Genomic DNA, 15,906 nt, shown 5'->3' on the forward strand with positions numbered 1-15,906 from the left:
AAGAAAAAGGCTGAGGATGTAGCTCAGTGGTAGAGTTTGCCTAGGAAGAAGGTCACACCAGCACTGTAGTGGGGACTGGAGTTATACACACCCAAGACCTCTGTGAACAGCAGAAGCTTGAAGAGGCTTCTGCCTTAGGGCTTTTGAGGGGAGCCTGACCATGCATCACAGACACCTCGATTTCAGATTTCTGCTTCCATTAAGGTAAAAACTCCAGGCAAGAAGGGAAGGAGTTCCTAGGAGGTAAAGCCTCTCCTTTCCTAAGGTTGCCAAGGTGAGCCTGTGTCTTTTGCAAGACCGTTCTGACTTTGCAGTGTTCAGGTGAGAAGGAACACTGCCCTTGTTGCACATTTCCGATTTCCGGATCCAGCTTTGCTTACAGAGCCATTCCTAATCAAAACCCCAAACCACAAGTTTGGTTATGAACAAGAAAACTTACTGGGGTGTGGATGCATTCAGCACCGGCATGTGGTAGCAGAAACAAGGGCTGCCTGTGTGTTTCCTCTGCAGGGGGGACTATGGGTGGACTATTCAGCTTCCCTTAGTCATTTTGGTTGGAGGAAATAAGGGAGGCTAGATATTTTACCTGGAGAGTTTTTTTTTTTTTTTTTTTTTTTGGTTTTTTGAGACAGGGTTTCTCTGTGTAGCTTTTGCGCCTTTCCTGGAACTCACTTGGTAGCCCAGGCTGGCCTCGAACTCACAGAGATCTGCCTGGCTCTGCCTCCCGAGTGCTGGGATTAAAGGCGTGCACCACCACCGCCCGGTTGGAGAGTATTAAATGATCTAGTAGATCCTAGATTGTGATCTAAATATATACATCACACATGTATACACAGAGATATGTTGGCCAGCTTCCAGAAATGTTTATTTCTGCACATAGATGTTTCTTTTGTGTTTTCGAGACAGTCTCATATAGCCCATGCTGGCCTTGAACTCCTGGTCCAAGAGGAGTTCCATTTCCCAAGTGCTGGGATTACAGGTTTTTCTCATCATGCCTGGTAGCTGCTCCTCCATTTCCCTAGTGCTGGGACTACAGGTTTTTCCTATCTGCCTGGTAGATGCTCCTCAAAAACCAATTTTTAAATTATGTTTTATTTATCTTGTGTGTGTGTGAGGCATGTCTTGGAGCACCTGGGGTCAGGGGGTAGATTGGTTTTCCATGGGGGTCCAAACAGTTCAGCGTGTTTGGCAGCAGGCACATTTGTTGATGAGCCATCTCACTGGCCCCAGACGCTGCATTTTGAGAGTAAGCTCCTGACACTTTTTCCTTCACAACTTCCTATTGAGGAAAGTGTGGGCTGCTGGTAGGAGGTGCAGAGGCGCTTCCGTCTTCCTCCACGCCCCCTGCGGGTGGCGGCAGCTTTCTCTGCAATATTTACTATTAACACTTCCTATTCAGTTTGCTGGTCCTCCGACTTTTTATAGCTCCCCAAACAATTCCCGACTGTCAACTGTTAAACGGGTTTGGTCCTAAGAATTTAGAGCCGATTCAGGGATGGTCTGAACCCTCGGGCACTTTGCCCGCTACTGCTTTCAGTCAGCATCCCTTCTCAGGCTTCTTAAAACTGGTTGAGCTGCGGCGGAATACACGTGCAGGATTTCTTGTCCTTTGTTCTGGTAACGGCTAGCACCCTAGCGGCGTGGGACGCCGACCCCCGCCCGGGAAGCTCGTGCGGGTTGGGTGAAGGTTAGCATTTGCTCAGCATTTTCTTCTGCAGTCTGTGCTCTGAGCGTGGGTGTGTGCCAGGGGAGCTTAGGCTGGAATCTCCTCCAGGGAGGGGAGTGACAACCAGCCCCCCTCCCGCCCGCCCATTTAAGGGATCTGGCTATTTAGCCCTAGGCGGACTGTTGGAACGCTGCACAGCCCAGTCTCCAGTCTCAGATTCCTGAGTGCTGGGATTACAGTCCTGCGACACTGCCACTCCAGTCTTCTGGGTCTATTCTGTGCCAGGTAGGTGTTGGCAGGGTGGTTAAGGCGACTTGTGGAGAGAAACAGCGCGAGCGAGCTTTCTCCTTCCCTGCTCAGTTAGGAGTCAACCCTGCGGCTGGCTAGGGTAAGGAAGGAGATGTGGGGGAGCCAGGAGCGGCGGCGTGTGACTGCTCACCTTGCTCTGCAGTTTCCTCCTCCGGAAAGCCTTTCCCTGGAGGTCGTTTGGCACGCTCACAAAACAAGATTTTCCGCAGCTTCCGGGACGCTCCAGGGGTCCATTCTATGGGTGAAGATGGAAAGTCTGCTCCCCAAAGGACCTTCGCTTGGGAGTGCAGGGCACGGGGGCGGGGGAGAGGCGGGGCAGAGGGCGGCGGCTCTCCAGGCAGCGGTGCCCCTGGGACGCAGTCCTGCCAGGGAAGCTCCCCGTTGGGTGGCGAGGGGGGTGGGGCAAGGGCAGAGTGCAGAAAAAGGGCTCCCGGCACCCGAAAGCAAGCGGCTGGCTGCCCGCAGAGCCCGCAGCCCACGGGGAGGTGCAGGGAACCTGCAGGGATCCTCACTGCCCCGAGGGCCTCGGTGAGTCACCGCGGGGTTGTCGCAATCGCCACCCGGAGGAAATCAGGCCCGGGGTGGGGCGCGTTCCTGGCTGCCTCCGTGAGCTCTGACCGCACCAGGGTGTCCCCTAGATCGCCGCCAGCTGGGTCTCCTCGCCCGGCACTCAGGTCTGCTCCCGCGGCGGTGGCCACAGCTTGGCCTGGGCCTCTCGTGGAGAGTTAGCTCCCGGGGACAGCGGGGACCCAAGAGGAGGAGGGAAGGAGGTCGCCGTAGTTCTGAGAGTTCTTCCTCCCTCTGCCCTTCCCTCCGCAGAGCCGAAGGGAGTGAGGCGGGCGGCGCGGACTCCCCGGAGCCCAGCTCCGGGTGGGACGAAGTGTTTTTGCGGTGTTTTCCGAGCTGCGTTGGACAGCCTGGGACTCGGATAGCTACCTACCGCGCTCGGATCTCCTGGGGACCTCTCCCAGAGGGCGCGCCGAAGACATGGAGGGCGCAGACCTGGCGATGAAACTCCTGTCCACCTGGCTGACGCTGGTGATCGGCCTCATCCTGTTGCCCTCGGCCTTCGGATTGTCTATAGGCATCTCGGAGATCTACATGAAGATCCTGGTGAAAACCTTGGAGGTGAGTGAGTGCCGGGAAGGATGTGGAGCCCCGGCTGCTCTGAGAACTTAGGGAGCCGGGAGCGACTGAGCGCCTGGACTTAGAACTGTGGGAGCCTTTTGAGCAAAGGGTCGGGGTTAGGGGTGGGGAGTGGGGTTGGAGCAGGGACCTGAGAGAGTATTTCAGTTTCTAATCTGCTGTTTCGAGAAAGACTGCGTCTCTATTTGCCGGGAGAGCCAGGCTGATCCCAACCAAGAGCACCAGTCCACCTCACAGGAACCCCTCCACCTGGGTTCTGCCATCGCTGCTGTTTTTTACTTACTGGATGAACTCTATGACAGCTGATTGTTGTATCAGCAGATTTATTACCCACTATGCCTCTGGAGCTGTTACTTCCCCCGAGTTTTTACAGCCCCAGGTTTCAGAGGTCCCACAGAGGCATCATGTTCCACTTCATGCCCAAGATAAGAAACCAGTGGCTGGGTGGCAGAAGGAGAATCTGATTTTGTTTTAGTGGAGTCATGGGGATTTTTATCAACCCAGGGACACTGGAATACCACCACCAAGGTTCTCTGCCCTCAGCTTGGGCCTTCGGTTTGTTTCCACATTCCACTTCAGCTTGAGTTTATCCAGGTCTTTAGTAAAATTCAGAGGGCCTCTCCATGCAGGGGGGCAAGTGCTGTGAGATTCAGAGTTCAAAGGTTTGTTTGAATTTAGTGTGACGAATGGCAGTGGTCTTAATAAAGAGAGGCCCCTCAGGCTGTACAGATCTGCCTAGATTTGGTGCCTAACGCTCATCCCTGTTTCTTAGTGTCTGATCTAAGAAGGTAATCTGACCCCTGTACTTTATTTACTCATCTACCAAGTAGAAGTACCAACACCTATTTGCATATCATTTTCATCTGTCTGTTCATTTGGTTTGGTTTTTTGTTTTTTTTTCAGAGCTGAGGACCCGAACCCAGGGCCTTGCACTTGGCAAGCGCTCTACCACTGAGCTAAAATCCCCAACCCTTGGTTTGGTTTTGAGATAGGCTGTCACTCTTGGAGCCCTAGCTGGCTTTGAAATTCGTGAATTCTTGACAGTCTATTTATTTTTTCCAGATAGGAGGCATCACACTTAGCTTTCCACATAGGGGTGTATGTGTGTGTGTTTTCTGAGACAGGGTTTCTCTGTATACCTTTGGAGCCTGTCCTGGAACTCACTCTGTAGACCAGGCTGGCCTCAGATCCATCTGCCTCTGCCTCCCAACTGCTGGGATTAAAGGCGTGTGCTACCACACTGCCCCACATAGTTGTTTTTAAAATACATCAGTACAGGAAGCCCTCAGCAGGGTGCCTGTGTGTTAGGTGCACTGTGTGTTTGCTACGATTAAATGACTGGTATGGTTGCTGTTTCTCCAGCATCTCTACCACCACCTACAGCTGTGCAGGGTTTTTGTTTGTTTGTATGTTTTTTTTTTTTTTTTTTGGCTGTACTTTTTGTCCTCCCATAGGACATGGCTCTGCCCTTTCTCAGTAAAGGAGTGGTCCCTAGATATGTATCTCTAGCCCATGGCTGCCTGATAATGCTTTCCTCCAGATCCTGTGGGACCGTCCCGTTGTGGCTATTTCTTTGCTGAATCCTTGGAGCTATATTAGATTCTTTATCTCCAGTTTGCTTCACACTTTTTTTCCCCCCAAGATGGCATCTCACCATGTAGCTGAGACTAGCCTTGAACTCTGGATCCTGCTTCCTCAGGCTCCCAGGCATTGACAGAAGAGGTGTGTGCCACCTTGCCAGCCAGCCCTCACGGTTTTTGTCTGTCCTTTCTTCCTATCACCATTACACAGTGTTGTCACACTGTGAGTTTTAGTTTGCTCCCCCGTTAGACATTCTAACGTGCTCACTCCACACATGGCAGATGATCCTCTCCAGCCCGTGCTCCTGAATTGACTGAGCTGGTTCCCTGGGCAGCAGTGCCCTTTGGAGAACCCGATAAGGGGAATCATACACACTGGCTCCTAGGTGCTTATTACTGCCTTTCTTGCTTTAATCTTTCTGGACAGCTAAAGATATGGCAAGGAGGGAGTCACCACCTGGTTGTTCTCAGCTGGCAAATTACTACATTTGATGAGCTGATTGGCAGTCCAGGCTCTGATCTTGAGTTTGTTTGACAGGGCCCTGAGTTTACTATCTAGAGCAGAAAGAAACTTCAGAGATAGTCTCTCTCTCCACATATGTATGAGTTTAAACCCAAGCAACTCACACATGCATGCGCACAGACACACACCACCAAACACACACACAGCATACACAGCACGCATACCCCTCCCCACACCACTTACACACACCATGTACACACACACTACATACAATAACCTCCCACCTCACCACATGCACCACACACTATAGCCCAAGCTAGCCGGGAACTCAGAACTCAGTATACAGTCCCATCTGACATCTGAACTGACTTCAGACTGCCTTGGCCTCCCAAGTTCATATTTTGAATTACTGATGTGAGCTTCTATATGTAGTGTCAGAGGTGAGTTTCTTGATAATTGGGGAAGTTTGTTTTCAAAAGAGGTCTACTTTTCATTTTTTTCTTTTTAATTAAAAAAAAAAAAAGGGCTCTTTATGGGGAGGCAGGATCTCATGTAGCCCCAGCTGACCTTATCTTGTGTAGCTGAGGATGATCTTACACATTGGAACCCCATCTCCTCAGTTCCCAAGCTCTGGGATTCCAAGCATGCACCACTACCTCCAGTCTTGACGCTAGTCAAGCTCCACCCACCACGCTCCAGAACTTTGAATTTTTTAACTTGGTGTCCAAAGCAGTGAGTCCTGTGGCATTTTCGCACATTGATGCCAATATAGTTTGGTATTTTAGGTCTGCCCCTCCCAGCTTCTCCTAAGGACTGTTATTCTAGTTAAAGCGGAAATGCTGTTGATCTTGGACACTGGGTAGGAGGCAATGTAAGCGGTCAGCTCCGTTGCGAAGTTATTAGGTTAGGGGGTGTTCACCATACAGAATTTAGATAGAGATTCATTTTGTGAATCAGCTGACTGCCGGTCATGGCTGCCTGGAGCTCCTCACAGGGACTCATCAGGGAAGAAAGGTGTGACCCCAGGGTTAACACTCTTCCCCTACAACAGTGCTAGCTGTTCCAGAAACTTCTGGAAGGCTAGGCTTACCGCAGTGGATTGCTTTCTCCAAGTGCAGGGATAATTTCCTGTGGATTCATGACAGCTCTTTAGTGTTAGGACATCTTTAGTTCGCTGTGCATAAACAGGCTACAGAGTTAATTTATAGAGCTGGCGCTTCTGTTACTCCCATTCCTCGGTGAGTTCTCAGTTATTTGGTTCTAGGCTGTCTCAAGAATATTCTTTGGGGGAGATATATACACACAGACAGACAGACAGACAGTCAGACACACACACACACAGAGAGAGAGAGAGAGAGAGAGAGAGAGAGAGAGAGAGAGAGAGAGAGAGAGAGAGAGAGAGAGAGAATAAGTCTCACTATTTAGCTTTGCTGGCCTGGAGGAACTCTAAATATGATGCCAGCCTGGGTATATATCCAGTTACAGGTCAGCAAGGGATACACAAGGAGACCCTGTCTCAAGAAACTAACAAGCAAATAAACAAAAACAAACAAAAGCAAACCACAGAGAGCTGCCTGCCTCTGCCTCCCCAGTCCTTGGATTAAAGTCCTGTGCCGCATTGCCTGACTATATGCTGTTTAAAAAGATCATTTGGCCTTGTCATTGTGGATTTATCTTAATTTTTTTTTTAATTGTTAATAGGTGGCTTTTTAAAGGACCATACTCAAGTTCTAGAGGTTGAATTGGGTTTGGATGCCTGCTGAGTAGCTTGCTGTGGTGCTTGTTATATATATTGTCAGGTAGCTTGCTGAAACCACCACATGTCATCCTAGCATACCACGAGAGCTGAGACAGGGGGATTGCTCCAAGCTTGGGGACAGCCTAGGGTACAGAGTGAGACCTTGTCTTAAACAACATCTTGTGAGCCATCTTGATGGCTCATAAGAATTGTTATCATTGGGGCAGGAGAGATGACTCAGTGGCTAAAGGCACTGTGGTCCAGAGGTCCTGTGTTCAATTCCCAGCACCCATGTGGCCTGTAAGTCCAGCTCCAAGAGGTTCTAATGTTCTCTTCTGGACTCCTCAGGCATTGTAAATATGTGGTGAACAGGTATGCATCCAGGCAAAGCATCCATACACATAAAATAAATAAGTCTAAAAAATTAAAAAGAAAGAATTATTTATTATTATTATTATTTTGGGTTTTTTTTGAGACAGGATCTAAGAATTATTATTTTTAATTGTTAACATGTTCTCTTTACTACATGGAATATATATACACATATGTATGTGCGTGTATATACATTTATACACACATACATATATATGTATATATATATATATATGCATGAAAGTGGAAAAGTCGATGGGGGAAGAAGCTAGTGAGAGAGGGTGAATGGGGGGTGAATGGGAGGAGAGTGGCAGGTATGTGGTGATTTTTGGTCAAAGTAGATGATGCAGCTGAACAAAAATATCCTTATGAAACCCATCACTATGTACAATGAGTATATGTTGATAGTTATTAACAGGTAGTTACAGATAGTTACTAACGGGTAGAAACAGAAGAAAATCTGTTGATCTGCTAAAGCTTGTCAATATAACACCTACAAACACCAGCATGGAGTTAGAAACACCAACATTTCCCTTTGTCTGACAGAGTGGTCATGCCTATAATCTCAGCACTCGAAAGGCCGGGGCAAGGCTGTTGGGAGTCTGAGGTGAGGTTGAGCTGCAGAGTGAGTCCTATCCTAAGGAAAAATCAGGAGCCTGGTGAAACGGCATGTGTCACCAAGCCTGCGGACCTGAGTTTGATCCCTGGAACCCATAGGGCAGGGTAGAGCAGTGAGCATGTCAAGTTGTCCTCTGCCCTCCACACATGCTGAACTGGACAGAGAGTCTAGGAGTCATCACATTCTCTGTGAGCTATCACCCCATGTCTCCTTTCCCGCCCTTCTTCCCTCCTCCCTTTCTGTGTTTAGTAGGACAGGATCTCCCTGCAGTGTGGCGTTAAGGTAGCATCGAGTATTCTTGCTTTGCTTTTTCCTTTAAAGAAAATATTTCTTTTTTTTTTTGGAGATAGGGTTTCTCTGTGTAGCTTTGCGCCTTTCCTGGAACTCACTTGGCAGCCCAGGCTGGCCTTGAACTCACAGATCACAGAGATCTGCCTGGCTCTGCCTCCCGAGTGCTGGGATTAAAGGCGTGCGCCACCGCCACCTGGCAAGAAAATATTTCTAATTTAAAAAGTTGTTATATTTATTTATTGTATTATATTATTATTCTTTATATACTTATATATAATTATATATTAGTATTACTATATATGAAATTGTATATTATTATCTACATACTTGTAATTATTATACATTTATATTATTTATATTACATTATTTTGTGTATTTGCCATTATACATACACGTATATACATTATGTATATTTGCATACATATAATTATTTTTTGCACATCTACTGCATGCTGCTTTCTCTGTTGCTAGATGTCCCTAGATATGAATACATGTTTCTGGTGTGGCAAGCTATTTGAAGATAAGGGCTTGGATATTTGGGATAGAATCAGTTCAGTGAGTCTTGTGACCAGTGGTTTCTAAAGGGTATATAAGAACTTGCTAGGTGCCAGGCAGTGGTGGTGCATGCCTTTAATCCCAGCACTCAGGAGGCAGAGGCAGGCAGATCTCTATGAGTTCAAGGCCAGCCTGGGCTACAGAGTGAGTTTTAGGAAAGTCACAAAGCTACATAGAGAAACCCTGTCTGGAAAAACCAAACCAAACCAAACCAAACCAAACCAAACCAAACCAAACCAAACCAAAAGAACTTGCTAGGTAATATGTATGCCATATCCGGGGAAATAGTTTCGGGATACAAGCTGAGAAGTAAAACTTCAGACTGAGGAGGTGTCCTCAGGAGCAATCCACTGATAATCAAATGTATTGTCAGAATCTCTAGTGTGTGTGTGAGGTTTTCATGTTTATCCAACAGGAGTAGAGGTTAAACATTGCAAGGTGCCACTGCTCTCAACGTCCAGGTTAACTGTAAGGTTGGTCATTAAGGGGAGAATCAGGAGAAGATTGCTCTTCCATGGTTTGAGGTTTATGAGTAGAAAGAAACAAGGAACAGAAAGAGAATATAGAATTATGGACAGGAAGGAAGTGAGGGGGCTGTGGATACAGCTCAGTAGAGTGCCCATTGTGGGCACAGCCCTGGGTTCTTTTGCCAACCCTGAAAGAAAGAAAGGGCTAGATGTAAATAAAGTAGCAATGACAAGGAGTAACCTCCCTCCTGTTCTGGAGGAATAAGATGGAGGCATGGAAAAGTTCTCCCATGTTTCTGGCTCTGTGGTCTCTGGTGGGTCACTTTATCACAGCCTTGGTTTCTGCATGTAGAGATCCAATATCCTGTAAGATCATTCTGAGGGCTAAGCTGGGAGAGGAAATGAAGGTGCTTGACACAGAGTTGGTGATGAGTTTTAGTAGAGTGTAGGTTGGGACAGTATGACACTGCCTTGTCTGCTCACAAGACTAAGATTTAAGGTGTTCACTTCGAAGGTGAACACTCATTCAGCTGATTCTTCTTGCCTGTTGCTCATTCTCTCATCTCTTTACTCTCTCCTCCATCCACCAAAGGTTTTCCATCCTTTGGAAGAGGCATGCCCATAATTCCCAGGAGGCTATTACCAAGTTTGTATAAAAGACACTCTTTCTGATGTTGGAAATATAGTCAGTGTGCTAGAAGACCCAGGCTGTTTATAACGAGCAATGGCAATGAAGGGAAGCTGGTTTTCATTCATCTTAATTCCACAGGGGCCTGTCATTATTCTTATTGATTTAGGGCAGGCGTTCAGTAGCATGCAGCTGCAGGGGTAGAATCAGGGTTTCAGTTTGAATCTGGAGCCAGGATTTTCAGTTCGCCGTAGGGTAGACTCTGCCAAGAAGCTCCCATTTGGCTACAGATAACAGCCAGCTGTTATTTTTGTAAGCCTACTATCTGAATTTTTAGATGATTTTTAGTTGTTTTCCTTATCTCTTTCCCTCTTTAGTCAATTCTCGACTCTTTACAGTTATAATGATCTAGAAGAAGTTATAACTGTCTAGAGTGAGAATCTTATAATTTTGCAAGCTTTTGGCTTGTTGTAAAATCAGACTTGAGGACTGGGGATGTAGCTGACTTGGTAGCGTGCTCTCCTGGTGTGCCTAAAGCCCTGGATTTGATTCCTAGCACCACATAAACTGGGCAACGCGGAGCATGCCTATAATCTCAGCACTTGGGAGGTGGAGGTAGGAATATTTATACATTCACTCATAATTAAAGAAGAAGAGGTCATGAATTTGAGAGAGAGTGGTGGGGGACATGGAAGGTGGGAAAGGGTGGCATGAAAATGATGTAAATATGGTATTCATGTATAAAATTTTCAGAAAAAAAATTAAGGTTGTCCTCATCTCCATAGCCTGGAATACATGAGATCTTTTTCTTTAAATCTAGCTTGAAACAAACTTTAGTGAATTTGCCTCTTACAGGCTTTGGAAATTAAGTGGTGAGACGCTGACAGATCTGTGCCTTTTAGCTTTCCTCAGGGCCTGAAGACTGAGGTGAGGTGTAGGAGCAAGGTGGTAGAGCTGCTTCTGTATTCAGGGTCCTCTTGTCTGCATGGTCTTGAGGCAGAGGCATTCTGAGATTAGCTCGAGGAGACTCGGAGTCTCCAGAAGAACTGCCATGGGGCTCAGCCATGGGTAGAGAAGCCGGCATGGCAAAAGACAGTTTCCTGTTGGACGACACACTGGTGGTCTTGGGGAGCTGCTCATTTGTGGCACCTAAACCAAGTGTGAGGTATGTGAGGAAGGAGCAATTCATTAGAATTGCTTTGTATCCAACCATCTGGTGGGCACCAGGCAGTGGCTCTCCTTTCATGCTCCCCCATGTGCCCCACATCCCCATACTGGGGGTCGAACCCAAGGACTTGACATGCTAGCAAGTGCTCTCTACCATGTGCTGTCTCCGAAGTCTGCATTTTACTTTGTATTTTGAGATAGGGACTCAGTAAGTCATGCAGGCTGGTCTTTAATCACTAGAGTTAGTGACTAGAGTTAGTGGAGGCAGGCCTTGGATTTATGATCCTCCTGCATCAGCCTCCCACATAGTTGGGCTTACAGATCTGTGTCAGACCCTGCCTGGCTCGCTGATCTTTATTGTCACCTTTGGTGTTGACCCTCCTTAGAGAGATGATGAAACAGATGTCCCAAGAGCTTAAAGTCTCAGCTGGGAAATAATAGGAAGACAAATTCTCCCCGACACCAGGCAGGCTGCAATGCCTCTTCGCTTTCAGTGGTGAATAAGCACACACTGGAAAGCAGTTGTCTACCCAGATTCCCAAGCCGTTGTCTACCCAGATCCCCAAGCCGTTGTCTACCCAGATCCCCAAGCCGTTGTCTACCCAGATCCCCAAGCCGTTGTCTACCCAGATCCCCAAGCCGTTGTCTGCCCAGATTCCCAAGCAGTTGTCTGCCCAGATTCCCAAGCAGTTGTCTGCCCAGATTCCCAAGCAGTTGTCTGCCCAGATCCCCAAGTAGTTGTCTACACAGATTCCTGTTGGCTTTGAAGAATTGCTTCTCCAACCTTGAAATTTGCTTATCTTGAACAGTCTTTGCAATCTTGGTTCTCTCAAATGGGGAAACCGTGTGCATTCTCAAATGTCCTGCTCTTTGAGGGATGTGAATTGTTCTTTGAAGAATGTCCTTTATACGACACAAGCCAAGCAGGCTAAACAGCAGAGATTTACCTTCTTTCTCAGGATTCTGAGGACTGGAAGTCTCAGGTCAGGGAGTCCATGGGACTGGCTTCATTTCTCACTGTCTTTACACACATCTCTGATATTTTTCTTTTTTCCTTTTTTGTTTTGTTTGAGACAGGGTTTCTCTGTGTAGCTTTGGAGCCTGTCCTGGAACTTGCTCTGTAGCCCAGGCTGGCCTCAAACTCACAGAGATCCGGCTGGCTCTGCCTCCTTAGTGCTGGGATTAAAGGTGTGTGCCACCACCGCCCGGCTCTATCTTTTTTTTTTTTCCTTAAACAAATGATAATAGATGTCCAAGCTTTAGGGAGAAACTATGGAAATTAACCTTTACCTCAGTTGAGAAGATGGGAATCCAGAGTTTAATGCTCGTGTCCCAAACAGGAATAGAAAGGATGCAGCCTGATGAGCATGGAATCTCACGGTGGTGAAGGGTCACTGGAAGCCTGGAGGATGTGGCTCTATTTTTAGGTCTTCTAAGTTAGGTGGCAGAGTCCTGCTCGGCTGTGTGCCACTGTGCATGGCTGTGTGTGTGCCGCTGCGCACGGCCGTGTGTGTGCCGGTGTACACGGCCGTGTGTGTGCCGGTGTACACGGCCGTGTGTGTGCCGCTGTGCACGGCTGTGTGTGTGCCGCTGTGCACGGCTGTGTGCTGGTGCCGCTGTGCACGGCTGTGTGTGTGCCGCTGTGCACGGCTGTGTGCCGGTGTGCACGGCTGTGTGCCGGTGTGCGCGGCCGTGTGTGTGTGCCGGTGTGCGCGGCCGTGTGTGTGTCGGTGTGCGCGGCCGTGTGTGTGCCGCTGTGCGCGGCCGTGTGTGTGCCAGTGTGCGCGGCCGTGTGTGTGCCGCTGTGCGCGGCTGTGTGCCGGTGTACGCGGCTGTGTGTGTGCCGCTGTGCGCGGCTGTGTGTGTGCCGCTGTGCGCGGCCGTGTGCCGCTGTGCGCGGCCGTGTGCCGGTGCCACTGTGCGCGGCCGTGTGCCGGTGCCGCTGTGCGCGGCCGTGTGCGTGCCGCTGTGCGCGGCCGTGTGCCGGTGCCGCTGTGCGCGGCCGTGTGTGTGCCGCTGTGCACGGCCGTGTGTGTGCCGCTGTGCACGGCCGTGTGTGTGCCGGTGTACATGGCCCTGATGGCGTCACTCCTTGACCTTGGTGTTATGTTCTAGGCTCTTTATTCTCTATTGTTGTTTTCATGCTTATTTGGAAAAACAAAATGTTTAATCTCTCTGTCTGAACATATACATAGAGCCTTCCAAATTTCTTTTTGTATATTAACCTATCTTTTTGTCCCTTCATGGTGCTTATATATAATTATAATTATTACAATGCACTTGACCTCTTCTTTTGCTCTTTCCCTTTCCTTTCAGGTTAGTCAGCTTAGACTTTAGTATCTAGGCTGGGTGTGGTGGTGCACACCTTTAAAATCTCAGCACTGAGATGCAGAGGAAGGCCAATCTCTGAGTTAGAGACCAGCCTAGTCTACATAGTGAGTTCCAGGACAGCCAGCGCTACTCAGAGAAACCCTGTCTCTGAAAGAAAAATATATTAGTATCTGAATTGTAACCTTAGATATCATTTTAATTGGTTTTAAAGATAAATATTTCTCTGTATCTGTCTGTCTGTCTCTATTTTCTATGTATCTATCATCTACCTGTTTATCGATCTATCATCTATCAATGTATTTGTGTATCTATCATCTCTATCTTCCATGCATACATGTATGTATGTATGTATCTTTATTATCTGTCTATCATCTACATATCTATGTATCTGTCTATCATCTGTTTATTTATCTATCCCTTTATGTATCTATCTTTCTGTCTGACATCTATCTGTCTTGTCTGGTCTGTCTATCATCTATGTGCTGCTGGAGATTGAACTCAGGGCCTTGAATGTGCTAGGCAAGCATTCTATCACTGAGCTAAATCTTTAGCCCTCAATTGCTAAATTTTAAACTCAAGACCTAGACTACCTAACAGGAATGGGGCACATTATCAGCAGAGTCTTTAAATTCTGTGCTGAAAAAAATCCACCTGCACCTTTTAGGTTATGATGGTAATATTAGGAATGCATGAAGAAAGGGCAGGCTATAGCTCAGGTGGTAGACTACTTGACTTGCATGCATGCGGCTCTGGATTTAATCTCGAGGCTTGCATAAATCAGGTGTGGTTTGTAATCCTGGTGCTGGGGAGGTGGAGGCAGGAAGGTTAGTGCTGAGGGGCTGGGCTGGGGTCAGTAGTAAAGTGCTTGCCTGGAATGCTCCAGCATTGAGTTTAGTTCCCTTTTCTTTTTTAAGTTCAAGGTTATTCTTGCCTACTTAGGGAGTTGAGGCCAGCCTTAGGTTATATTAGACCCTGTCTCAAAAACAAACAAACCCCAAACCAAAGAACATATGAAAAACCCATCTTGGGATCTTTCTTTAGTGTGGTGATGGGCATTCATGTCGCTGCATGAAATATGTCCCCCCCACACACACACACACCATTATCACATTGGCACAGGACCCCTCTGATAGGAACTTAGAGGATCCTGTGACTTTTGGTGTGTGAAACAAATGAGCTAAAGTGGTCATTAAAAACACCTTGGAAGCCAGGCTTGTTGGCGCACGCCTTTAATCTCAGCACTTAAGAGGCAGAGGCAGGCAGATCTCTGAGGCCAGCCTGGCCTACCAAGTGAGTTCCAGGATAGCCCAATTTTGACATTTTTCATTATACTTTTAAGTATATTCAGAACAAACTGATACTTAATAATCCCTGGTCTTTCACTTCCCAATCTGTACCCTCCCAATTACATGTTCCTTATGCATTTTAATAGGTAAAAAATGGGTGAGGTGGTCTTATGGTGATTTTTACTGAGTTTTGTTTTTTCAATGCTGGAAATTGAACTCAAGACTTCATGCATGCAAGGCCCGCAAGCAGTCTACCACCTTAACTACATACAGCCCATCCCCCTATTCATACATTTTTTTAGAAAAAGATTTATTTATTATTTTATGTGCATTGGTGTTTTGTCTGCATGTATGTGTGAGGGTGTCAGATCCCCTGGAAATGGAGTTACAGACAGTTGTGAGCTGCTATGTAGGTGCTAGGAATTGAACCGGAGTCCTCTGGAAGAGCAGCCAATGCTCTTAAACACTCTCTTTAGCCCCATACATTTCTTATGCATTGTAATATTATTTACCATTTGACATCATACTTTAAAAAGTGCAAGTGTTTTTTTTCAACATAGCATTTAGAGATCACATACTTGGCCCCGCCCCCTTGGCTTGGGTTTTGGTGGGCCTTATTTTCTGGTCCAGACATTGTTGAAAACAGCTATAACCTGTTTTCTTACCCTACCAGCTTCACCTTCTTTCTCAAGAAGTAACTTAAGTATTTGTTGGGACGTCATCAGTGACAGCTCTAGGAGCATACAAAAGACGTGTGTTAATTAATCCCACTGGGTGAAAATAAGACCACGACCACAATTTTTGAGCCAAATTTGAAGCAAGTTTTATTAAATACTGGCCAGGACTGTGGACACTGGCTGGGTCCATACCTGGGATTCCCAGAGAATGGCGGAGAGTTAGTCCGGTGTTTATAAAACTCTGCAAGGCCACGCACTTCTCACCTTTGTCCAATCCGGGGCAAGCATGTGTCCTGATGAGCTTCCTGCCTACATGTGACCAAGCATCTCCTGTGCAGTTGGGGCAGCCAACCTTGTGTACAGGTGGGAAGACAGGTGGCTGGCTACCTTACATGAACAGCCCCCAGCATTCCAGGAGGTCATCTGTCCTTGGACAAGTGGGGCTCACAGGTTAGAGGCGTTTTTGTTTTCTAGATCTCTTAAGCAGAGTATTAAAACTTAAAATCTAACTTTAGCCCTCATCCTAGCAATAGTGTACATAGAGCATCCCTGGGGTGTCTCCCCTCATCAGACGGTGCCCAGCCTTAGTTTTTAACGTCACTTCTATATAA

The 15,906-nt window shown here is 47.3% G+C and overlaps 1 protein-coding gene across 4 annotated transcripts in view; it reads left to right on the plus strand.

Moving 5' to 3' along the window:
• The first annotated feature begins 1,344 nt into the window (after positions 1 to 1,344).
• The window catches only part of Gpat3 (glycerol-3-phosphate acyltransferase 3), a 58,810-nt gene continuing 44,248 nt past the window's right edge, over positions 1,345 to 15,906 (plus strand). Inside the window, exons 1-2 of one of the 4 annotated variants that reach the window (XM_076546778.1) lie at positions 1,345 to 1,951; positions 2,795 to 3,103. In XM_076546778.1, the coding sequence (XP_076402893.1) occupies positions 2,963 to 3,103 (141 nt within the window). In that variant the 5' untranslated portion in view covers positions 1,345 to 1,951; positions 2,795 to 2,962. Of the gene's footprint in view, positions 1,952 to 2,287; positions 2,504 to 2,531; positions 2,650 to 2,794; positions 3,104 to 15,906 lie in introns of those variants that run through there. The other 3 variants (XM_076546777.1, XM_076546780.1, XM_076546779.1) reach the window with 3 other exon arrangements.

The sequence above is a fragment of the Peromyscus maniculatus genome, chromosome 10 (assembly GCF_049852395.1).
Source record: "Peromyscus maniculatus bairdii isolate BWxNUB_F1_BW_parent chromosome 10, HU_Pman_BW_mat_3.1, whole genome shotgun sequence".
Classification (NCBI taxonomy): domain Eukaryota; kingdom Metazoa; phylum Chordata; class Mammalia; order Rodentia; family Cricetidae; genus Peromyscus; species Peromyscus maniculatus.